Source organism: Jaculus jaculus, chromosome 14, assembly GCF_020740685.1.
Source record: "Jaculus jaculus isolate mJacJac1 chromosome 14, mJacJac1.mat.Y.cur, whole genome shotgun sequence".
NCBI lineage: Eukaryota > Metazoa > Chordata > Mammalia > Rodentia > Dipodidae > Jaculus > Jaculus jaculus.
This window is the reverse complement of record NC_059115.1, coordinates 4,534,239-4,559,786: the sequence shown is the minus strand read 5'-3', so window position 1 is coordinate 4,559,786 and position 25,548 is coordinate 4,534,239. Positions and strand designations below refer to the sequence as shown.

The following is a 25,548-nucleotide window of genomic DNA, read 5'->3' as shown; positions in this document are numbered from 1 at the left end:
AAATAAAAATAAAGTTTAAAAAATATTTAAGGGCTGGAGGGATGGTTCAGCAGTTAAGGCGTTTGCTTGCAAAGCCAAAGGACCCAGGTTCGATTCCCTAGGTCCCACGTTAGCCAGATGCACAAGGGTGCGTACGCGTCTGGAGTTCGTTTGCAGTGGCTGGAGGCCCTGGCGTGCTCATTCTCTCTCTCTCCACCCCTTTTTGTCTGTTAAGTAAATAAAAATAAAATATTTTAAAAAACTGAAGTTAGGCATGGTGGCATACACCTTTAAGCCCAGCACTTGGGAGGCAGAGGTAGGACGATCACCATGAGTTCAAGGCCACCCTGAGACTACATAGTGAATCCCAAGTCAGCCAGAGCTAGAGTGAGGCCTTACCTTGAAACAACAGCAACACAATAAATAAATAAAATAAGAATAAATAAATAAATAGATAAATATAAAAAAGAAAAGAAAAATTTATAAAATATACAGAGGAGCACTGTGCCTTGTTTCTTACAATTATCCCAAAAGCGGTTTAAAAATGGTTAGAAGCTCTTGTACCTGGTACATTTTCCTGCTCTTTTTCCAACCAACTGAGGATGAAGGAAACCTGGTGGCTTGTGTTGTTCTTGTTTGCTTGTTTTGTTTTTCTTTTATTAAGGAGAGAATGGCTGCGCCAGGACCTCCAGCCACTGGACAAATTCCAGATGCCTGAGCCACCTTGTGCTTCTTGGCTTATATGGGTGCTGGGGAATGGAACCTGGCTCCTTAGGCTTCACAGACAAGTACCTTAACCACTAAACCATCTCTTCAGCCCTGGTTGAATGCTTTCTCAAGGTAGGGTCTCTCTCGTTCTAGCACAGAGGACCTGGAACTCACTCTGTAGTCCCAGGCTGGCTTTGAATTCATGGTGATCTTTCTCACTCTGCCTCCCAAGTGCTGAGATTAAAGGTATGCACCACCATGTCTGGCTTTTCTGAATTTCTTTCCTTTCTTCTTCTTCTTCTTTTTCATTTTTTCTCCCCTCCCCCCGCTGCCCCCCCCCCACCCCCCGGGCCCCGAGGTAGGGTCTCCCTCTAGCCCAGGCTGACCTGGAATTCCATTCTCCTACCTCTGCCTCCTCAGTGCTGGAATTAAAGGCATGCACCACCAGGCCTGGCCTGAACTTTTTATTTTTCCAGGTAGGGTCTCACTCTAGCCCAGGCTGACCTGGAATTCTCTATGTAGTCTCAGGCTGGCCTCAAACTCATGGTGATCCTCCTACCTCTGCCTTGTACTTTTTATTTTATTTTACTTATTTCAGAGAAAGAGTGGGCACACCAGGGCCTCTAGCTTACTGGGGAATTGAACCTGGGTCTTGAGGCTTCGAAGGAAAGCGCCTTAACCTCTAAGCCATCTCTCCAGCCCCTGAACTTCTTTAAAAAAAAAAATAAAGCATTTATTATTTATTATTTTGTTTTAAAGGATAGAGAAAACCATGGACATGTCTGGGCCTCCCACCCATCACTGCAAATGAACTCCGGATGCATGTCATGTGCCACTTTGTGCATCTGGCTTTACGTGCATACTAGGGAATGGAACCCAGGCCAGTCAGGCTTTGCAAGCAAAGGCCAATAACCGCTGAGCCATCTCTCCAACCGCTAGGTTTGTTTACTCGAGACAGGACCACGCCACGTGGCTCAGGCTGGCCTCAACTGGCCATCCCCCTGAGCCTCTGCACCCCTAGGCCCTGGTGGACAGGGGTGCTTCAATCACCTGCACATCGCCCCCACGTCTGCAGCCCAAGGCCCCCTCCCTCCCGGAGCCCCACCCCGGGGCGCTCACCAGCCTCCGGAAGAGCCGCTGCAGCTGCGCCGCGTCCTCGCGGAGCCTCCCGGCCACGCGGCTGCGGGTCCTGGCCGAGCGGCAGCGCAGACGCCCGCGGAGCAGCGGCCGCACGTACTCCACCAGCGCCCGCCGGTGCAGCTCGGCCACCAGCGCCTGGAAGGATGGCACACCTTAGGATGCCCCCAACTCCCCAAACTCTGCACCCCAGATCAGGGAGGCATGGTCCCCCTGCTAGCCCCAGTCCCTCCTCCCCCCAGCCAGCTGCTCCCTACTGGGGAAGGGTCCTTACAAGCCCACCTTCCGGCCGCCGCAGCCACCAAGTCCCCCACCTGGTAGGGTTCATCCTGCATCCGACGCAGTGCTAGGGCCTGGGCTCCCAGGGTGCCCACGATGCCATCCAGGGCCTCCGTGCTGGTCAGCCACTTCCTGCGCATCAGCTTCTTGAAGTGCGGCTGGGGGACACAGACCACGGGGGAGGGTCACAGCTCGCCTCCCTTCATCCGCCCTTAGTAACTTTGTTGTTTTCGTGGTAGGGTCCCATTCTAGCTCAGGCTGACCTGGAATTCACTATATCGTCTCGGGCTGGCCTGGAATTTTGGTGATCATCCGACTTCTGCCTCCCAAGTGCTGGGATTAAAGGCATGGGCCACCAAACCCGGAAGTGACGCTCTTTAAACTATTTCTATTTATTTATTTATTTATTTGCAAGCAGAGAGGAAGAGAAGAGAGAACGGGCTCACCAGGGCTTGCGAACAAACTCCAGACACATTGACCACTTTGAGGAACCAAACCCTGGTCCTTAGGCTTTTCAGGTAAGCGCCTTAACTGCTGAGCCAGCTCTCCTGTCCCAGTAACTCCAGGGCCTCCAGCTGCTGCAACCGAACTCCAGATACATGTGCCATCTTGTACATCTGGTTTACGTGGGTTCTGGGGAATTGAACCTGGGTCTTTTGGTTTTGCAAGCAAAAGCCTTAACTGCTAAGCCAATTCTGCAGCCCAGCTCTTTTTAAAAATGTTTTTGGGCCAGGTGTGGTGACTCACACCTTTAATCCCAGAATTTGGGAGGCAAACTAGTGTGAGACCCTACCCTGAAAAACAAAAAAAAAAGGAAAGAAAGAAAAAGAGGAAAATTTGGGGGCTGGGTGTGGTGGTGCACGCCTTTAATCCCAGCACTGGGGAGGCAGAAGTAGGAGGATCACCATGAGTTTGAGGCCAGCCAGAGACTACATAGTGAATTCCAGGTCACCCTGAGCTAGAGTGAGACCCTACCTGGAAAAACCAAAATAAGTAAATAAACAAAATATATATATATATATATATATATATATATATATATTTTTTTTTTTTTTTTTTTTTTTTGCAAGGAGAGGGAGACAGACAACAGAATGAGCATATCAGGGTCTCTTGCCACTGCAAATCAACTCGATGCATGTGCCATTTTGTGCATGGGGAATTGAAGCTGGGTCATCAGGCTTCATGAGCAAGTGCCTTTAAGTGCTGAGCATCTCTCCAGCCTCAAGTAATTCTTTTTAAGATAGTAACTTATTTATTTATTTATTTATTTATTTTGGTTCTTTTTTCCGAGGTAGGGTCTTACTTTAGCCCAGGCTGACCTGAAATTCACTACATAGTCTCAGGGTGGCCTTGAACTAATGACGATCCTCTTACCTCTGCCTGGGATTAAAGGCATGCGCCACCATGCCTGGCTTATTCATTTATTTGAGGGAAAGAAGCAGAGAGAGAGAATGGCTATGCCAGGGCCTTCACCCACTGCAAATGAACTCCAGATACATGTACCACCTTGTGCATCTGGCTTACATGGGTCCTGGGGAATTGAACCTGGGTCTGTTGGCTTTGCAGGCAAGCGCTTTAACCACTAAGCAATCTCTCCAGCCCCTCAAGTAATTCTTTTTTTATTGAGGGGTTTTGGGGTAGGTTCTTGCTGTGGCTCAGGCTGACCGGGAATTCAGCATGCAGTCTCAGGGTGACCTTGAACTCACAGCGATCCTTCTACCTCCGCCTCCCGAGTGCTGGGATTAAAGGCATGAGCCACCATACTGGCTTTAGTAACTCATTTTTATTGACATAAGGTCTCCTATAGCCAAGGTTGGCCTTGAACTCCTGATCCTCTTGCTTCTGTCTCCCTTGTGCTGTGAGTATAGGTGTGAGCCAGCATACCGGGCCAGGAACATGTTCCCTAAATCCGGACTGGAGATGAAGCAAGGCTGTGGGACATATACTTGGGAACATCTCACAGCGAAGACAGTCCCTGTTGTGCCTTCCTGGGACTTCTCATCAGAGAGGGAGATGGACTGACGCCCAGGTAGTAAGAACCCAGAGCTTCTCCTGTAAGACCTCTGGATCCTGACTAGCCCAGGAAATCAAGGAGGGCTTTCTGGAGGAGGAATCCCAAAGCTGAGGCCTGGAGGATACTAAGTATGGGGTGAGGAAGGACCAGGCTCTGTCAGAAGTACAGATTGCAGAGCAGGAGACATAGCTCAGCAGTTAAGGCGCCTGCCTGCACTGCGTAATGACCTGGGTTCGATTCTCCAGTACCCACTTAAGGCCAGATCCACAAAGTCATGTATACATGTGGAGTTTCTTGACAGCGGCTAAAGACCCTGGTGTGACCATTCTCTTTCTCCCTCTCTCTCCTTACAGATAAATTAATATATTACTTAAAATGTCCAGATTTCAGATGGGCACTGGCGGGCCCTCCTTCAAAAACAGCCTGAGGGGGCTAGAGAGATGGCTTAGCGGTTAAGCATTTGCCTGTGAAGCCTAAGGACCCTGGTTCGAGGCTCCATTCCCCAGGACCCACGTAAGCCAGGTGCACAAAGTGGTGCATGCATCTGTAGTTCGTTTGCAGTGTCTGGAGGCCCTGGCGTGCCCATTCTCTCTCCCTCTCTCTCCTTCTCTTTCTCTGTCTGTTGCTCTCAAATTTAAAAAAAACAAAAACAAACAAACAAAAAAAAAAAAAACCAGCTCAAGATTACATACTGAATTTCAGGTCAGCCTGGGCTAGAGCAAGACAAAACAACAGCAACAACAAAAAACAACTATTAGCCAGGTGTGGTGGCACATGCTGGGAAGAGAATTAAATGGTTAAAGGAGCTTGCTTGCAAAGCCTGATGGCCCAGTACTCAATTCCCAAGCCACCCATAAACTGGGAGCAAGAAGTGTCACAGTCTCACAGTCCCTTGGCAAGTGGTTCTGGCACACCCAAACACACACAAGTAAATAAGCAAAAAAAGGAAAAAATCAGGGTTGGAGAGATGGCTTAGTGGTGAAGGCACTTCCCTGCAAAACCAAAGGACCCCAGTTCATATCCCCAGGACCCACGTAAGCCAGATACACAAGGTGGCACATGTATCAGGAGCTGGAGGCCCTGGTGCACCCATTCTTTCTGCCTCTTTCTCTTAAAGCGCGTGCACACACACACACACACACACACACACACACACACACAGTTTTTCAAGGGCTGAAGAGATGGCCCAGGGGTTAAGATGCTTGCCTGAAATGCCTTAATGCCCTGGCTTTGATTCCCCAGTACCCACGTAGATCCAGGTGCACCCAGCGATGCATGCATCTGGAATTTGTTTGCAGTGGCTGGAGGCTCTGGCCTGCCCATTCTCTCTGTCCCTCTCCTCTCTCTGCTTGCAAAGGAATAAATAAAAACAAAATGAAAGAAAAAAATAAAAGTTGTTTTTTTATATAAAGGATCCAGGGGGTGCTGGAGAGATGGCTCAGCAGTTAAGATGCTTGCAAGTTTGAATCCCCAGTGCCGATCTTTCCTTTTCCCTTTATAAATAATAAATGAGTAAAAATAAAATATTTTTAAAAGGAATCCATATATTGGAGAGATGGTTCAGCAGTTACAAGATGCTTGCTTACAAAGCCCAGGGATCCAGGTTCAATTCCTCAGTGCTCACCTTTCTCTCTCATACACAAATGAAATAAAATGTTTTTTAAAAAGGAACCATAGGGACTGGAGAGATGGCTTAGTGGTTAAGGCACTTGCCTGCAAAGCCAAAGGACCTCACTTCGATTCCCCAGGACCCACATTAGCCAGATGCACAAGGTGGTGCATGCATCTGGAGTTCATTTGCATGGCTGAAGGCTGTGGTATGCCCATTCTCTCTCTCCCTCTCTCTCTCTCCAATAAATAATTTTTTTTTTTTAGGATCCATAGAGTTGGGCGTGGTGGCCTTTAATCCCAGCACTCAGGAGGTAGGCAGATTGCCATGAATTCGAAGCCACTCTGAGACTATATAGTGGATTCCAGGTCAGCCTGGGCTAGAGTGAAGCCCTACCTCAAAAAAAAAAAAAAAAAAAAAAAGAAGAAGTAATAGGCTGGACGTGGAGGCACATACCTTTAATCCCAGCAAGCACTTGGGAGGCAGAGATAGGAGGAATGTTGTGAGTTCAGGGCCACCCTGAGACTACATAGTGAATTCCAGGTCAGCCAGGGCCAGAGTGAGACTCTACCTCAAAAAAACAAAAAAAAACCCACACCAAAATATAAAAAATAAATAAAAATAGAGAGTATATGTGAGACCCTACCTCCATAAACAAACAAACAAACAAACAAAAAGACTCCGTAAACTGAAGAGATGGCTCAGCAGGTATAGGTGCTTGCTTGTAAAGCCCAGCGGTCCAGGTTTAATTCCCCAATACCCACATAAAGCCAGATGGAAATTGTTTGCAGTGGCAGGAGGCCCTGGTGTGTTCATTCTCATCTGTCTCTCTCCTTCTCTGTTTCTCTCACTCTCTCTCAAATAAGTGAAATTATTTTAAGATGAAAAAGTAGCCAGGTGTGGTGGCACACGCCTTTAATCCCAGCACTCGGGAGGCAGAGGTAGGGGGATTGCTGTGAGTTCGAGGCCACCCTGAGACTACATAGTGAGTTCCAGGTCAGCCTGAGCTAGAGAGACCTTATACTGGAAAACAAAGTATCCAGTGAGAAGCTGCGTGTGGGGTCCCACACCTGTAAGGACAGTACTTGGAAGGGGACAGCAGCAGGATGCTGAGTTCCAAGTCAGCCTAATCCCCTTGTGGCGTTCAGAGCCCAAAGATGGCTGAAGGAGGGTCCAATGGACGGAGCCAGGCATGAACTTGGGGAGCTCAGTGAGGAGGGTCTAGTAAACCCCATTCCTAGGGCAGCTGTCTACCCACCCTCCGGCCACACCCTCCCACCTCTTCCTTCCTATTCCCCCCTCTTCCCGCAAACAGCGCCAGCATGGCCCTCACCCCCACCCCTGCCTGCTTCCCCACACTGAGTCACAGGCTGGAGGGAACCGGGCAGCTTGCTGCTCGGCCCTGGCACGGCCTCGCCCCAGCCCCTGCCTCACCTGCAGCTCCTGGAACAGTAGGTCAGCCAGGACTCGATGGCAGAGCCGGGTCACACGGTCCAGAGCACTAGCTGAGGCTTCTCGCGCAGGCTCACTCTCGGGGGGCCCCACCCTGGCCATGCGCTCAGCCAGAGCCCTGTGAGGATGAGGAGAGCCAAAAGTCAAAAGTCCCAACATCCCAACTCAAATGCCAGGGCCTGATGCTGCAGACCTGTGATCTCAGGTATCTGGGAAACTGAGACAGGAGGATTGAAAGGTCAAAGCCACCTGGGGCTATAGAGTGAGTTCAAGGCTGGCCTGAGCAACTTTGTGATACCCTTTAATCCCAGCACTAGGTGGGCCAGGTAGGGAGTATCGTTTTGAATTTGAGGCCAGCCTGGGTGGACATAAAGAATTCCAGGTCAGCCGGGCATGGTGGCACACGCCTTTAATCCCAGCACTCAGGATGCAGAGGTAGGAGGATCGCTGTGAGTTCAAGGCCACCCTGAGACTACAGAGTTAATTCCAGGTCAGCCTGGACCAAAGTGAGACCCTACCTCGAAAAACCAAAAAAAAAAAAAAAAAAAAAAGAGAGAGAATATCCAGGTCAGCCTACCTAAAACAAAGGCGGGGGGTGGGTGCTGGAGAGATGGCTTAGTGGATAAGGCATTTGCTTGTTAAGCCAAAGGACCCAGGTTTGATTCCCTAGGACCCACTTAAGGCAGATGCACTAGGTGGCGCGTGTGTCTAGAGTTCGTTTGCAGTGGCTGGAGGCCTTGGTGTGCCCATTCTGTCTCTCTATCTGCCATCTCTCTTTCTCAAATAACTGGCTTAGCAGTTAAGGCACTTCTCTACAAAGCCAAAGGGCCTTGGTTCTATTCCCTAGGACCCAGATGCATAGGGTAGCATAAGACCCTTTGTTCAGATTTAATAAATTAATTAATTAATATGTGTGTATGCACACATGCATCCTTGCTAGGTGCAAATGACAAATGAATTGACTTTTTTTTCTCAATTTTTTTTTAAATTTTTATTTATTTATTTGAGAGCGACAGACACAGAGAGAAAGAGAGATAGAGGGAGAGAGAGAGAGAATGGGCGCGCCAGGGCTTCCAGCCTCTGCAAACAAACTCCAGAGGCGTGCGCCCCCTTGTGCATCTGGCTAACGTGGGACCTGGGGAACCGAGCCTCGAACCGGGGTCCTTAGGCTTCACAGGCAAGCGCTTAACCGCTAAGCCATCTCTCCAGCCCATTTTTTCTCAATTTTTATTAACATCTTCCATGATTATAAAAAATAACCCATGGTAATACCCTCCTTCCCCGCACTTTCCCCTTTAAAATTCTATTCTCCATCATATCCCCCCCACCCATTCTCAATCAGACTCTCTTTTATTTTAATGTCATGATCTTTCCTCCTCTTATGATGGTCTTCGGTAGGTAGTGTCAGGCACTGTGAGGTCATGGATATCCAGGCCATTTTGTGTCTGGAGGGAGCACGTTGTAAGGAATCCTACCCTTTCTTTGGCTCTTACATTCTTTCTGCCACCTCTTCCACATTAGACCCTGAGTGAATTGGCTTTTTTACAAAATATTTTTAAATAAAATATTGTTTTCGGTCGGGCGTGGTGGCGTACGCCTTTAATCCCAGCACTCGGGAGGCAAAGGTGGGAGGATCACCATGAGTTCGAGGCCATGCTGGGTCTACATAGTGAATTCCAGGTCAGCCTGGGCTACAGCAAGACCCTACCTCGAAAAACCAAAAAAAGAAAAAATAAATAAAATATTGTTTTCTTTTTTTTTAATTTGAGGTAGGGTCTCACTCTAGCCCAGGCTGACCTGGAATTCATTATGTAGTCTCAGGGTGGCCTTAAACTCACAGCAATCCTCCTACCTCTGCCTCCCGAGTGCTGGGTCCCTGCTGCTTAAAAATATTTAAAAAAATTATTCTCACTTGTTTATTTGAGAGAAAGAGAATGAAGCAGACACAGAGAGAGAATGGGTGTGCCAGCACATTCAGCTGCTGCTAATGAACTCCAGACCCATGCACTCCCTTGTGCATCTGGCTTACATGGGTCCTGGAGAATTGAACCTGGGTTCTTTGGCTTTGCAGGCAAGCACCTCAACTGCTAAGCCATCCCTGCAACCCTTAAAAATATTATTTAGTTATTTGCAAAGAGAGAGAGAGAAGGAGAGAGAATGGGTGTGCCAGGGCCTCTAGCCACTGCAAATGAACTCCAGATACATGTGACACCTTGTCTATCAGGCTTTATGTGGATCCTGAGGAATAGAACTCCTGTTGTTAGGTTTTGCAGGCAAGCACATAATCACTGGGTCATCTCTCCAGCTGCCCACTTGGCTTTTTTTTTAAATATTTTTTTAAATTTATTTATTTGAGAGCGACAGACACAGAGAGAAAGACAGATAGAGGGAGAGAGAGAGAATGGGCGTGCCAGGGCTTTCAGCCTCTGCAAACGAACTCCAGACGCGTGCGCCCCCTTGTGCATCTGGCTAACGTGGGACCTGGGGAACCAAGCCTCGAACCGGGGTCCTTAGGCTTCACAGGCAAGGGCTTAACTGCTAAGCCATCTCTCCAGCCCTGCCCACTTGGCTTTTATGTGGGTGGCAGGGGAGTTGAAACTTGGTTGGCAGGCTATGCAAGCAAACACCTTTAACTCCTGAGCCATCTCTCCAGCTCCCCACTGCATCCCCCCAAATAAATAAATAAATATATATATATTTATATTTATATATATATATATATATTTTTTTTTTTCAAGGTAGGGTCTCGCTCTGGTCCAGGCTGACCTGGAATTCACTCTGTAGTCTCAGGGTGGCCTTGAACTCATGGCGATCCTCGCACCTTTGCCTCCCGAGTGCTGGGATTAAAGGCGTGCGCCACCACGCCCGGCACCTTGTGTATATTTAAAAATTTTTTTATTTAATTATTGGAGAAAGAGAGAATATGAGCATGCCAGGATGCTGGAAACAAACACCAGATACTTGTACTACTGAAAAAAAATTGTTTATATTTATTTATTTATTTGAGAACAACAGAGAGAGAAAGAGACAGTTAGAGAGAGAGAGGGGACAGAGAGAGAGAGAATGGGCACGCCAGCACCTCCAGCTACTGCAAGCAAACTCCAGACACGTGCGCCCCCTTGTGCATCTGGCTTACGTGGATCCTGAGGAAGCGAGCCTTGAACTGGGGTCCTTCAGCTTCACAGGCAAGGTCTTAACCACTAAGCCATCTCTCCAGCCCCCCTTGTGTATTTTTAAAAATATTTACATCTGTTTTCTATTTTCAAGGTAGGGTCTCGAACTCATGGTGATCCTCCTACCTCTGCCTCCTGAGTGCTGGGATTAGAGATGTGCATCACCATGTCTGGCTCATGATTTTTGTTTTGTTTTGTTTGTTTTTTGAGGTAGAGTCTCCCTCTACCTCAGGCTGATTGGGAATTTGTCTCAGGGTGGCCTTGAACTCATGGCGATCTTCCTACCTCTGCTTCCCAAGTGTTGGGATTAAAGGTGCATGCCACCACACCTGGCATGAATTGCTTTTTCAAAAATGTATTTATTTATCTGAAAGAAGAACGGAGAGAGAAAGTGGGGAGAACGAACAAACCGGGGTCTCCTAGTACTACAAACACACACCAGATGCATGTGCCCCTTTGTGCATCTGCCTTCACATGGGTACTGGGGAATGGCACCCAGATTGTTAGACACTGCAAGCAAGCGCCTCTAACCACTGAGCCATCCTTCCAGGCCATGAATCACTTTTTTTTTTCTTCCAGGAAAGTCTCAGTACAGCACAGAGTTAAAGGTCTGTGCTCAAGCATAAAATCAAAGCTATAGAGTCAGGCGTGGTGGCACACGCCTTTAATTAATCCCAGCACTGAGGAAGCAGACGGAGGAGGATTGCTGTGAATGCAAGGCCAGCCTGAGACTACATAGTGAATTCCAGGTCAGCCTGGGCTAGAGTGAGACCCCACCTCAAAAAACCAAAATAAATAAATAAATAAGTAACAAAAGCAAAAACCAGTTCACAGAAGAAAAAGATTAGAGGCACAATATGTGTGTGTGTGTGTGTGTGTGTGTGTGTGTATCTCATAGAGCCTTTGAGGGCAGTTCTTGGAAATCACTCTCATGGTAACACAACAATATTCTCCCAGGCCTTCCGAGTGTGGGGATTGCAACTGTGACCAACCAAGAAGTCTGGAAGTCTCAGAGATATGATGCCTCTGAGGCTCTATATCGAACCCCCTGCTATAAGATCCCCAAAATGGAACATGGTTTCCCCATCCAGCGGCCACCCAGGACTCTTACACACACACTGTGGGGGTGTTCTCACCTCAAGGGGGGCCCACAGTTTACCAGAGCGATAGTCTTGCTGATGTACGTGTCGGGTGGCAGTTCTCGTATTACAGGGTTCTCATGGAATCGTTCCACGCGCTGCTGGAAGCTTTAAGGGGACAAGATGATGGGCAGGAAAGATGGATCATGGACCTTGTTGGGCACCAGCCTGCTCTACTTCTGAGCCACGCCCCCAGCCCCTCACTGTGGACTCTAGACAAGAGCTCTACCTCTGAGCCACGCCCCCAAAACCTCACTGTGGATCTAGACAAGTGCTCTACCTCTGAGCCACGCCCCCAGCCCCTCACTGTGGATCTAGACAAGTGCTCTACCTCTGAGCCACGCCCCCAGCCCCTCACTGTGGATCTAGACAAGTGCTCTACCTCTGAGCCACACCCCCAGCCCCTCACTGTGGATCTAGACAAGTGCTCTGCCTCTGAGCCACGCCCCCAGCCCCTCACTGTGGATCTAGACAAGTGCTCTGCCTCTGAGCCACGCCCCCAGCCCCTCACTGTGGATCTAGACAAGTGCTCTACCTCTGAGCCACGCCCCCAGCCCCTCACTGTGGATCTAGACAAGTGCTCCACCTCTGAGCCACGCCCCCAGCCCCTCACTGTGGATCTAGACAAATGTGCCGTAACTTCCCTTCACCCTCACACTTGCGTTTCATTTTGCCCGTTAGTGTGTCCAGGTCCTGATGCCCCTCACCGTCAGACTCTCCCCCCTCCCCCTACCTCTGCAGGAACTCGGCCAGTCCCCCGAGGCAGCAGTGCGCCATCCGCTCCCCAAACTCCTGACTGATGCGGGGTGCTTTCTCTGTGTGCTCTTCCAGCAGCTGGGGGGACCAGAGGGAAGAAAGGAGGCAGGGTGTGAGGCCCCCCTTCTTCGCGGTGCGGGGCCCAGCTTCCTCCTCCGTCCTCGTACCTCGCACACATCCTGGGCCAGGCTGCTGGGCGCGTCCTCCGCGCAGGGCCACCGCTCCGCGTCCTCCTGCAGCGCGCGCAGGAGCGCCGCGCGCGTCTGGGCCTGCGGGGAGCGAGGCAGGGTGGGCCCACTTACGTCGGTAAGTGGGGCAGTTCCATGAACCTTTGTCATTGCCCTTTTAACCTGGGGCCTCCAAGCAGCTCTGGGGTTCATTCCACCCAGGGGCTCCAAGGGCCAGGCAATGCTGTGAAGACAGGCTGGCCAGGAAAGTCCCCTAGACTCTTCCTAGCCTGTTTGGAAGTTGAGGGCTTGATAGTAGGCGGGTTTTTTGTTGTTGTTGTTTTTGTTTTTTTTCCCCCTGAAGTAGTGTCTCTCTCTGGCCCAGGCTGACCTGGAATATTCTATGTAGTCTCAGAGTGGCTTCAGACTCACAGAGATCCTCCTACCTCTGCCTCCCAAGTGCTCTCTCTCTCTGAAATTAACATATATATATGTATGTGTGTAAATATATATATATTTCCCCTTTTTCTCACGGTAGGGTCTCACTCTAGCTCAGGCTGATCTGGAATTCACTATGTAGCCTCAGGGTGGCCTCGAACTCACAGCGATCCTCCTATCTTGGCCTCCCGGGTGCTGATATCAAAGAGGTGCGCACCACCACTCTGGACCAAGCCCCTTCTCATCCCAAAGTACAATGCCAAGTTCTAAGTACCTTGACATCTGTGACACATTCATCTTCCAAACCCCGTAGTGTTCCCGGGGACAGAAGCGGCCCCAGCTCCCCGTTCTCCAGGGCAACCATATCCACCAGGCCTAGGACTTCTCTGTAAGTGGACAGATAAGAGGCAGCTCAGTGATAGGTGGGTCTGGGCCGTGGGATCCGTCTCCATGTCCCCGCGGCCGCTGCGTGGTGACCCGGGGCCACTCCCTTCCTTGTCTGGGGGCCAGCTTTGCCCATCCTTCAAAGGAAGCGTTTGGAACCTTAGCTTTTCCCTGGCTCCAGCTCTCTGAGTCAGCTCTGTGACCGATGGTGTCCGGGCAAGACCTATGGGGGTCAAGTTCAGGCTTGATGACAAGACATGCCAAACCTCGCCCCCGCTCTGCTTCACCAGGCCCTAGCTCCCTTCCACCTTGGAGTCCAGAAACTTCAGCTCACCTGGCCTCAGGCCTCCCCAGTCCTGCCCCCAGAGTGCCCTCATGGCCCTGCCCACCCCAGCCCGCTACCCTCCCTGGAACCAACTTTTCCCACATGGTGGCGTCTACTTGGCTTTCCTGTGAATCAGACTCAACCCATGTCTTTGTGATCCGGAGAACATTCCAGACTCCATATCCTGCCCCACTTGTCATGGGTGGCCCCGGGACCATTACTGACATGAATTTCCTAAATAGAATCTGTATCAGTAACTGCTGCCTTGTCATTGTTTTGATGACCGTATCCTGATTTTTTTTTACTTATTTTTTGGAGGGGTTTAATATTATATTTTATTTGTTTGAGAGAGAGAGAGCAGGGAGAGAGAGAAAGCAAGCCAGGGGCTCCAGTCACTGTAAACGAACTCCAGATGCATGCGCCCCCTTGAGCATCTGGCTTATGTCGGTTCGCTTAGGTAGGTCCTGGGCAATTGAACTGGGGTCAGTTGGCTTTGTAGACAAACACCTTAGGCGCTAAGCCATCTCTCCAGCCTTAGTATTATTATTTTTTGCTTGTTTGAAGTACGCTCTCTCTTTAACCCAGGCTGACTTGGAATTCCTTATGTAGTCTCAAGGTAGTGTTGAACACAAAGTGTTCCTCCTGCCTCTGCCTCTAAGAGTACTGGGCTCCCTGGCATGCGCCACCACACCTGGCCTGATTGATTGATTGATTGATTTGAAAAAGAGAGAAATAAGCTCCCTCTATCTGCCTCTCTCTCTCTCTCTTAAATATTTTTTTTTTTAAAGAAAGCATTTCTAAGGGTGTGTCTAGGACCTCAAGCCTCCAGGGCTGGCAGTCATACCAGACCTTGGGCGTGTGGGGGAAGGGGCGGGGAAGGGTTACCCTGGCTCACCTGGGGTACACCTGATTGTGCCAGTGCAGCAGGGCATAGCGGTCGGCCAGGGGCAGCCTCCTGCGCGCCGCGGCCCCCAGCCAGTCGGCCAGCGCTCCGTGGTAGCCTCGCAGGTAGACGCCGAAGGCGCCCAGGCCGGCGGGGTAGGCGGGCGCCAGGCGACCCCGCACCGCGGCCATGTCCTCCAGCAGGCGCGCCCTCAGCGCCTCCAGCTGCCCGGCCAGACCCCCGGGGGCCCCGGGCGCCGCCGCCTCCAGACGCTCCCGGGCCGCGCGGGCCACCGCGTCCGCCCAGCGCGCGCGCAGCCTGCGGGCCGCCCCGGGACCCCGGCGCCCGTCGGCCGCCTCCTCCTGCACCAGCACCTGCGCCAGCTGCGCCACCGCGCTCGCCCCGGCGCCCGCGCCCGGACCCGGGCCCGCCAGCGTCTCGCGAACCAGCGCCCACAGCTCGCGCTGCAGAGCCTCGTACAGCAGCGCCACGTCCCGCGCCCGGCGACCCCCTTCGCTCTGCGGGGCCCCCGGGGAGACGCCCCCCGACGCCGCCAGCTCCTCGGCCTCCAGCTCCAAGATGTGCTCGTCCGCCCGCGCCAGCTCGCGCCTCTGAATCAGGCTCAGGATCTCCAGGACTGCGGGCAGGGGAAAGATGGGGGGCAGGAGAAAGGGGGGGGTATCGAGGCTCAGGACCCCTGCGCAGAGCCACCAGAGAAAGTGAAAAACGGTGGTGGGGGGTCCTGCTGGAGATGTGGCTCAGCTATGGACGACCCTTGCCTGCGGAGCCTGCAAGCCCAGGTTCAATTCCCCATTACCCACCTAGGGCCGGATGCACAAAGTGGTGCATGCATCTGGGGTTCACATACGGCAGGAAGAGGCCCTGGCACGCCTGCCCATACCCATTCTCTCTCTCTCTCAGATAAATAAAGGAGCTGCTCCGGATGTGCTGACGCACACCTTTAATCCCAGCACTTGGAAAGCAGAGGTAGGAGTATCAACGTGAGTTCGAGGCCAGCCTGGGACTACATAGTGAATTTCTGGTCAGCCTGAGCTACAGGGAGACCCTTCCTCGAAAAAAAAAAAAAGTGCTGGAAGACTGGAGGGGATGGCTTAGTGGTTAAGGCACTTGCCTGCAAAGTCAAAGGACCCAGATTTGATTCCCCAGGACCCACGTTAGCCAGATGCACAAGGGGGCGCACACATCTGGAGTTCGTTTGCAGTGGCTGGAGTCCCTGGCGCGTCCATTCTCTCCCTATTTGCCTGTCAAATTATATATATATATAAACTGTGCTGGAGGGATGGCTCCGCGCTTAAGGCGCTTACCAGCGAAGCCTAAGGACCTGGGTTTCATGATTCCCCAGAACCCACGTAAACCAGATGCACAAGGTGGCACATGCGCCTCGAGCTCTTTTTGCAGTGACTACAGGCCCTGGTACATGCGCTCTCTCTCTCTAAATGCCTCCTCTCTCAAATAAGTAAATAAAATATTTTTAAAGCCTTAAAAAAAAAAAAAACACCCAAAGAAGTTGGGCGTGGTGGAGCACACCTTTAAAAAAAAAAGATATTCTTTTATTTCAGACACAAAGACCTTGACTTTTTTGTTTGTTTGTTTTCAAGGTAGGATTTCACTGTAGCCCAGGCTGACTTAGAATTGACTATGGAGTCTCAGGGTGATCTCGAACTCACGATTATCCTCCTGCCCCTGCCTCCTGAGTGCTGGGCTTAAAGGCCTGTGCCACCACACCCGGCTTGGAGATCGCCTTTAATCCCAGCACTCAGGAGGCAGAGGTAGGAGGATTGCCATGAGTTCGAGGCCACCCTGAGATTCCATAGTAAATTCCAGGTCAGCCTGAGATAGACGGAGACCCTGCCTCGAAAAAAAAAAAAAAGAAAAGAAAAGAAAGAAAGAAAGCAAAACAAAATTCTGAGATCAGTTCTAGGGGGGAAGAGACGAAGGGAGGAGGAAGAGAGAGATGGGGGAACTCGGGAAGATGGGGAGAGTGGGAGCGCAGAGTTAGGTAGAGAAGAAGATAAGCCAGCCGTGGTGGCGCACGCCTTTAATCCCACTAGGGAGGCAGAGGTAGGAGGATCCCCGTGAGTTCGAGGCCACCCTGAGAATACATAGAAGTGAGGAAGGGGGGCAGGCATGAGGGCTGGCGCTGGGGGTGGGGGAGAGAGGGAGAGGAACTGGAAGGGAGAGAACCAAAGAGGCAGCTTGGGAGGGGGAGAGGGCGAGGGGCCTCCTAAGGGGATGGAGGCCACAGGGATGATGTGACAAGAGAGTGTGGCATGGGTGGACCCAGCCAGGTGTGAAATCTCAAGCCTGTCTCCCCAGGACACCCCAGGCAGAGGCAGGAGGATTGCCTTGAGCTTGAGGCTGGCCTTGGCTGCATAGTGAGCCTCGAAGTCAGGGGGTGAGGGAGTTGGGGATGGGGGGTGCTGGGCCAGAAGGGAAGGGTTATGGAAGATGTCAGGATTGGAGAATTCATTCATTTGTTTATTTATTGAGAGAGATTGGGATTCATTTAATTAATTTATTTAGTGAGAAAGAGAGACAGAGGCAGACAGGGAGGGAGGTCAGAACTGGAGGACAATCTATCTATATATCTTATTTAATTAATTAATTTTGGTTTTTTAGTGTTTCACTCTAGCCCAGATTACCTGGAATTCACTCTGTAGTCTCAGGGTGGCCTTGAACTCATAGCGATCCTCCTACCTCTGCCTACCAAGTGCTGGGATTAAAGATATGCACCACCACGTCCAGCTAGAGAATTTATTTATTTATTGAGAGAGAAAAAGAGAGAGAGTGTGCCTCCTTCCAGGACCTCCTGCTACACTTCAAACAAACTCCTCACACATGCACCACTTTGTGCATCTGGCTTTAAATAGGTTCTGGGGAGTCAAACTCAGGCTTTCAGGCTTTGCGAGAAAGAACATTCAACCACTGAGAGATCTCTCCAGCCCTTGGATGTGAATTTATAGGAGTGCGTGAAAGATGGAAAAGTTATGAGAAGGAAAACCATACCCATCAGGACTGGAAGGAGGGGGGTCCTGGGGAAGTGGGAGGAGCTAAGATCAGGAGGAAGATCAGACCAGTGACACTCCCCCCCCCCCCACCTTCTGAAGACAGAGCTCAGAGCCAGGTAAGTGGAGAAGGATGGAGGTGGCCACAGGAGACAGGCAGGGTTTGGGTTAGGGGTCCGGGCAGTGGGAATGGCTGTGGAGTGGGGTCCACTCTCTAGAACGGCTGGTCACTCCTGAAAGGGGAACCACGGGTGGGAGGCCTTAAGTGGAGGCAGAGGGAAGATCCCATGAAACCAAAGAGTTACCCCTCAACACCTCCCCCCCCACACTTCCTCCCTGGCAGAAAACTGTTTCCTGACCACAGCTATTTCTGCCCATCCGTTTCCAGAAGGCGGGGGCTTCAATCACCCCCTCCTCACCTCCCTCAGTCCTTCAGTGCCCTCCCAGTCCCCAGGGAGCCGAGGCTGAAATAGCCTCTGTCCAGGATGTGAAGGGCATCAGAGGACAGAAGGAGCTCTGTGGGGGGGGGGGTCCTCTGGGCCAGCAGGAGCCTGGGGGGCAGGGCTGGGGAGGAGGCGGGCAGGGCTGAGTCAAGAGGGAGTTGGGACAGCGCTGGAGGTGAAGACAGTTTTAGGGTTGGGACAGAAGAGAAGGTAGGAGGCAAGGTGTAGTTGAGATGAAGGCATTTTCTGTTTTCTTTTCTTTTTTAAAATATTTTTTATTTTTTTGGTATTTTTCAAGGTAGGGTCTCGCTGTAGCTCAGGCTGACCTGGAATTCACTATGTAGTCTCTCAGGCTGGCCTTGAACTCATGACCATCAATCCTCCTATCTCTGCTTCCCAGTTCTGGGCACGACCATACCAGGCCTAGAAAAAGGCATTTTAACTTGGGGGTGAGGTTGAGATTAGAGTCTAAAGCCAGGCCTGGGGGCATAGGTATATATAATGCCAGTTATTAGGGAGGTGGAAGTTGGAGGAAACCAAGTTCAAGGCCAGTCTGGACAATTTAGTGAGTCCTAGTCTTAAAATAAAAAGTAAACTAGAGCTGGGCGTGGTGGCGCACGCCTTTAATTTCAGCACTCGGGAGGCAGAGGTAGGAGGATCGTTGTGAGTTTGAGGCCACCCTGAGACTACATAGTGAATTCCAGGTCAGCCTGGACCAGTGTGACCCTACCTCGAAAAAAAAAAAGTAAATTAGAGTCCAGGAGTGGTGGCGCACACCTTTAATCCCAGGACTTGGGAGGCAGAGGTAGGAGGATCGTTATGAGTTTGAGGGCACCCTGAGACTATAGCGAATTCCAGGTTAGCCTGGGCTAGAGTGAGACCCTACCTCAAAAAAAAAAAAAAAAATAGGAGAGCTGGAGAGATGGCTTAGCGGTTAAGCGCTTGCCTGTGAAGCCTAAGGACCCCGGTTCAAGGTTTGATTCCCCAAGACCCACGTTAGCCAGATGCACAAGGGGGCGCACGCGTCTGGAGTTCGTTTGCAGTGGTGACTGGAGGCCCTGGTGGGCCCATCCTCCCTCTCTCTCTCTGCCCTTTCTCTGTCTGTCCCTCTCAAATAAATAAAAATAAAAAACAAAAATAATTTTTAAAAAAACCCCAAAAATATATATAAAAAATAAATGAGATCTCAAGTGGGGAAGATGGCTTAGCAGTTAAGGTGCTTGCCTGGGGGAAGTTGTCAGTAAAAAAAATTTTTTAAAAATTTAAAGATAGGCATCTTTATAAAAAGGAAGATTTTTTTTTCCCCCCACAGAGTATGAGCCTTAGTGAGGCAGTTTAGGAGTAACAGGGTCCCCAAAAGAAAAAGTGGGGAATGTCCTTGACCCTGACAGGGATAATCTGGTTTTTTCCTGATCTCTCCTTTTTTATTTAAATATGCATCATTTACTTATTTGAGAAGGAGAGACCGTGGGCCCACCAGGGCCTCCTACAGCTGCAAATGAACTGCAGACACATGCACCACTTTGTGTGCCTGACTTTAACACGGGTGCAGGGAATCGAATCCAGGCTGTCAGGCTCAGGCAGGAACCTTTCGTCATTGAACCATCGCTCTGGCCCTCCTTATCTCTTTTCACCTAAAAACCTGATCCGAGGATATAATAAGTTGGGATCTGTTTTTTCTTTAATTTTTTGTTTTTTTTTTTAAATAAGGTCTCACTCTAACGTAGACTATGTCGTCTCAGGCTGGCCCCAAACTCACAGCGATCCTCCTACCTCTGCCTCCCAAGTACTGGGGTTAGAGGCGTGCGCCACCATGCCGGGGTAGAGGAATTCTTTTGAGTATGTGTGTGTGTGTGAGATGTATTTGTGTGTGTGCAGATGCGCACACCCTGTGTGTGTGAGTGCTTGACCACAGAATGTTGCGTGCCTCTTTTGCTGTCCTACATGAATGTTGTCAGCCTCTTTTGCTGTCCTGCATGTTTCCTAGAGACGGTTTCCCACTGAACCGCGAGCTGACGTTTCTAGTGACATGGGCTGACCAGTGAGCCCCACTGATTTTCCAGCCTCTGCTCCCCATAGGACAAGGGTTACAGGTGTGCATGGCCACCTTGTTACCTGGACACCGGGGACGGAACTCAGGAAAAATTAGGCCCTCTGCAGTCCCTATAATTATGTGGCAAATACTCTTATCTGCTGAGCCATCTCCCCAGACCCAAATATTTTTGTTTTGGGGTTGTTAAATTTTAATTTAGTTTTATTTATTTAAAAGAGAAAGAGGCAGATAGAGAGAATGGGCACACCAGGGCCTCCAGCCACTGCAAATGAACTCCAGACGCATGTGCCACCTTGTGCATCTGGTTTACAAGGGTCCTGGGAAATTGAACCTGGATCCTTTGGCCTTACAGGCAAATGTCTTAACCTAAGCCATCTCTTCAGGTGTGTGTTTTTTTTTTTTTTTTTTTTTTTTTTCAGGGCAAGACTTGACCTGGAACTCACTCTGTAGTTCCAGGCTGACCTTGAATTTATAGTGATCCTAACTCTGCCTCCCTAGTGTTGGGATTAAAGGAGTACGTCACCACACCTGCCTCCCACATTTAATTTTAATTTTTTTATTTTGGTTTTTAGAGGTTGGGTCTCACACTAGCCCAGGCTGACCTGGAATTCACTCTGTAGTCTCAGGTTGGCCTCAGACTCACAGTGATCCTCCTGCCTCTGCCTTACAAGTGCTAGGTTCAAAGGCATTAGCCACCATACCTGGTCTAGCTCCCAAATTTTAAAGGGTGGGGGGGGGTGCTGGAGATATGGCTTAGTGGTTAAGGCACTTGCCTGCAAAGCCAAAGGATTCAGGTTTAACTCCCCAGGGCCCACATAAAGCCAGATGTATAGGGTGGCACATGTGTCTGGAGTTTGTTTGCAGTGGCTAGAGACCCTGGTATGCCCATTCTCTCTATCTGCTTTTCTTTCTCTCTCTCTCTCAAATAAGTAAATAAAATATAAAAATAACTTAAAAATAAACTAAAGAAGGAAATTTAGATATAGAGGGGAAAATGCTATGACCATATACAGAGAGAGAACACCATACAAAGATGAAAGATTAGGGGGCTGGAAGGGTGGCTTAGTGGTTAATGCATTTGCCTGCAAAGCCAAAGGACCTGGGGTTCAATTCCTCAGGACCCACGTTAGCCAGATGCACACAGGGGCGCATGAGTCTAGAGTTTGCAGAGGCTGGAGACCCTGGGGCCCATTATCTCTTTCTCTCTACCTCTTTCTCTATCAAATAAATAAACTATTTTTTTAAAGATGAAAGATTAGGGCTGGAGATATGGCTTAGCAGCTAAAGTGCTTTCCTGTGAAGCCTAAGAAAGCAAGTTTAATTCCCCAGGTCCTGTGTAAGCCAGATGCACATGGTGGTGCATGCATATGGAGTTCCTTTGCAGTAGCTAGAGGCCCTGGCACACTCATTCTTTCCCCCTCCTTCTCTCTCATAAATAAATATATAATATAATGTAAAGATAAAAATGTAAATAAATATAAAAAATGAAAAATTAGGGGGGCTGGAGAGATGGCTTAGTGGTTAAGGCACTTGCCTGCAAAGCCAAAGAACCTTGGTTTGGTTCCCCAGGACCTTTGTAAACCAAATGCACAAGGTGGCAAATGTGTCTGGAGTTTGCTTGCAGTGGCTGGAAGCTCTGGTGCACCCATTCTCTCTCTCTCTCTCTCTCTCTCTCTCTCTGCCTCTTTCCCTCTCTCAAATAAATAAAAATAAAATATTTTTAAAAATGAAAAAAAATTGGAGCGCTGCATTTGCAAGCGCCAATGCCCAGCAAACTTCAGGAGTCTGGAAAGAGGTATGAATGGATGGATCTCCCCAGGAGGAGCCCAGCCATGGGACCAAACATTTCTGCTTTGTAGAAATGGATCTTGGTGGTGACTTAATTGGGGTGAATAGCTGGGGAGGGGTGACAGCAGAGGCTGGATGTGGAGACAAGTTTGAAGATCAAATCTGGCCGTGGGAGAGGTGGAGTTGAAGGTGGGGTTGGATTGGGATGGACTTGGAGGTTGGGGTGAGAATGGGATGAACCAGGTGTGGCGGCGCACGCCTTTAATCCCAGCACTTGAGAGGCAGAGGTAGGAGGATCACCATGAGTTCGAGGCCACCCTGAGACTACAAAGTGAATTCCAGGTAATCTGGGCTAGAGTGAGACATCTAATCTCGGAAAACCACAAAGAGAGAGAGAGAGAGTAGGATGAAAGTATAAGGGAGTGGGCCGTGGTGGTGCACGCCTTTCGACCCAGCACTCAGGAGGCAGAGGTAGGAGGATCACTGTGGGTTCCAGGCCAGTCTGAGACTACACAGTGACTTCCAGGTTAGCCTGGGCTAGAGCCAGACCCTACTTCAAAAAAACAAGGGTGGCTGGGCGCGGTGGCGCACGCCTTTAATCCCAGCACTCAGGAGGCAGAGGTAGGAGGATCACCGAGAGTTCGAGGCCACCAGGAGACTACATAGTGAATTCCAGGTCAGCCTGGACTAGAGTGAGACCCTACCTCAGAAAAAAAACAAAACAAAACAGGTGTGTGTGGGGGGGAAAGTGAGGGAATCAAGGAGGATATAGTTTGAGTCTGGGCCTATAAGGGTAGAGTGGGCTGTGCTGGGGTTCAGTTTAGGGCTTAGGGAAGGTCGAGACTGATACCTGAAATGGGATAAAGTTGGTCAGATTGGGGAGGGAACAGAGGGAGAAGTCTGGGAGGGGCAAGGGACCCATGTGGGGCTCATGAACATGGGAAGTGCTGGAGATGGCAAAAGGAGCTAAAGAGATGGCTTGGCTGTTAAGGCATTTGCCTGTGAAGCCGAAGGACGCAAATTCGGTTCCTCTGAACCCGCTGTAAGCCAGATGCACAAGACGGCGCATGTGTCTGGCATCTTTGCCTCTTTCTCTCTCTCTCTCTCTCTCTCTCTCTCAATTAAATTAAATTAATCTTAAAAAAAAAAAAAAAGGACTGGTATCACACTCACACGTGGGGCCTGGGATGGGCATGAGGAGAGAGGATGCCCGGGGTGGGAAGGACACAGCACTGTGAGGCCCCCAAATCCAGATCAGGGCCCCCCACTCACCTGACAAGGGCTGCTTAATCTTTGGGGGCTCTGGAATCTTCGGTGGGGGTTCAGGGGCTGCCTCTCCGGCAGGTACCACCCTCTCGGCCAGGGATGCCCGCCGCGGCTTGGAGCCACGCCCCAGGCGCAGGAAGGCCAGTCTGCGAGCCGCTTCCTCGTCACCCCCTTGGGCCCGGAGCCCCTGAAGCCGGGTCAGGAGGCCGAAATCTGCCGAACTCCTTCGGATGCCGGGGGGCAGCACACGGCCCAAGAAAGAGCGAGGTTGCCCATCTCCTGGGCTGCCCGCCCGCCGGCCCGTGGGCCAGCCCAGCCGGAAAGGGGACAAGCCTGCCAGCTTGTCCAGGGTGGCGCGGCGGCGACAGGATGTCCCGTTGGGCAGGGTCCCCAGCCCCCCGGGCTCTTCTTCCAGTCCCGGGACTTCATCGAAGGGGTTACGAGAGGATCGAAGGGGCAGGGTCCCTGCCCGGGGCATCTTAGGGTCTGCCACTCCTCCACTCTTGAGGATGGGCATTTTGGCAGGAGGCACCTGCAGAAAAATAAATGACCATCAGCGGTGTTGGAGACAATGTCTGTCTGTGGGCAGTATATTGAGAAGTTGGGGGGGGGGGAGGGGAAGGATCCAGGTACTGGTCTGGGCTCATATAAATAGGGTCTTCAGGGCTGGAGAGATGGCTTAAGTGTTAAGGCGCTTGCCTAAGAAGCATAAGAGCCCAGGTTCAATCCCCCAGAAGCCATGTGAGCCATCATGCGTCTGGACTTTGTTTGCAGTGGTTGGAGTCCCTGGTGTGCCCGTTCTCTCCCTCTATCATAAACAAATAAACAATTCTTTTTTGAAAATAAAGAAATTAGCCTGGCATGGTGGCACACCCCTTTAACCCCAGCACTCAGGAGGCAGAGGTTGGAGGATCGCCGTGAGTTCGAGGCCACCCTGAGACTCCATAGTGAAGTGCAGGTCAGCCTGGGCTAGAGTGAGACCCTACCTCAAAAAACAAAAAAACAAAAAAAAAAAAAAATAAGAAGAAAGAAAGAAAGAAGAGGGGCTGGAAGGATGGCTTAACAGTTAAGGCGTTTGCCTGCAAAGTCAAAGGACCTGGTTCAATTCCCTGGGACCCACGTTAGCCAGATGCACAAGCGTCTGGAGTTCATTTGCAGTGGCTGGAGGCCCTGGCGCTCCCAGTCATTCTCTCTCTCTCTCTCCCCCCCCTTTCTCTGTCAAATAAATAAAATAAATCAAACAAAAGCACCAAAGGCCAGGCATGGTAGTGCACACCTATAATGCCAGCACTTGGGAGTTCCAGGCTACCCTGAGACTACAGAGTGAGTTCTAGATCATCCTGGGCTACAGTGATACCCTACCTCAAAAAAACAAAAAAAGAAAAAGAAAGAAAGAAAAGAAAAAGAAAGAAAAAACTGGATGGGTATGGTGGCTCACAACTTTAATCCCAGCACTGGGGAAGCTGAGGTAAGAGGATCTCCAAGTTTGATGCCAGCCTGGAGCTACAGACTGTATTTCCCGTCAGTTAGGGCTAGAGACCCTGCCTTGAAAACGAATAAACAAACAAGGGGCTGAAGATATAGCTTGGTGGTTAAGGCATTTGCCGGCAATGCCTAATGACCAGAGTTTGATTCCCCAGCAGCCACGTAAAGCCAGATGGACAACGTGACGCACGCATCTGGAGTTCTTTTGCAGCAGCTAGAGGTCCTGGCGCATCCATTCCCTCCCTCTCTCTCTATTTCACATATACAAATTTTTTTCAGGGCTGAAGAGATAGCTTAGCGGTTAAGCACTTGCCTGTGACCTAACGACCGCTGCTGGAGATTCAATACTCCAGGGCTCACATGAGCCAGATGCACAAGGGTGCGTATGCATCTGGAGTTTGCAGTGGCTGGAGGCCCTGATACACCCATTCTCTATCTCTCAGCCATTTTGTCTGTTGCTCTCAAATAAATTAAAATAAATAAATAAATAAATCTTTTACAATTTTCATATAGCTAGCGTGGTGGCGCACACCTTTAATCCTAGCACTTGGGAGGCAGAGGTAGGAGGATCGCTGTGAGTTTGAGGCCACCCTGCGTGAATTCCAGGTCATCCTGAGCTAGAGTGAAACCCTACCTCGAAAAATAGGAACAAAAAACAAAACTTTCATATAGAAAAAAAAAAAACCAGAAAAATTTCATATAAAACTAAAAATAAATGGACAAAAAAGAATGCATGAATCAACCACACAGCCATGTAAAGGAATAAAATATCAACTGGTTGTGGTGGCGCACATTTATAGGAAAGTGCTGAAGAGGTGGAGGCAGGAGGGTCAGGAGTTCAAGGCTAGCCTGGGCTACACAAAAAAAAAAAAAAGAAAGAAAGAAAATACCGGGGGTGGATATGAGACTGAACACTATGGTGTTTGTCTAGAACCCACAGTGAGGGGATGGGGGCGTGGCTCAGAGGTAGATCACTTGTCTAGGATCCACAGTGAGGGTCTGGGGGCATGGCTCAGAGGTAGATCACTTGTCTAGGATCCACAG

General features: G+C 50.2%; 1 protein-coding gene across 2 annotated transcripts in view; it reads right to left on the bottom strand.

The window, feature by feature from the left end:
- Exoc3l2 (exocyst complex component 3 like 2) overlaps positions 1–25,548 on the bottom strand; it is a 46,548-nt gene that overhangs the window by 7,933 nt on the left and 13,067 nt on the right. For both annotated transcript variants that reach the window (XM_045134117.1, XM_045134118.1), the window contains exons 2-10: positions 23,026–23,551; positions 14,456–15,080; positions 13,126–13,237; positions 12,414–12,515; positions 12,224–12,324; positions 11,488–11,598; positions 7,161–7,296; positions 2,139–2,261; positions 1,807–1,962 (exon numbers count right to left, since the gene is read on the bottom strand). In XM_045134117.1, the coding sequence (XP_044990052.1) occupies positions 1,807–1,962; positions 2,139–2,261; positions 7,161–7,296; positions 11,488–11,598; positions 12,224–12,324; positions 12,414–12,515; positions 13,126–13,237; positions 14,456–15,080; positions 23,026–23,536 (1,977 nt within the window). In that variant the 5' untranslated portion in view covers positions 23,537–23,551. The remainder of the gene's footprint in view (positions 1–1,806; positions 1,963–2,138; positions 2,262–7,160; positions 7,297–11,487; positions 11,599–12,223; positions 12,325–12,413; positions 12,516–13,125; positions 13,238–14,455; positions 15,081–23,025; positions 23,552–25,548) is intronic.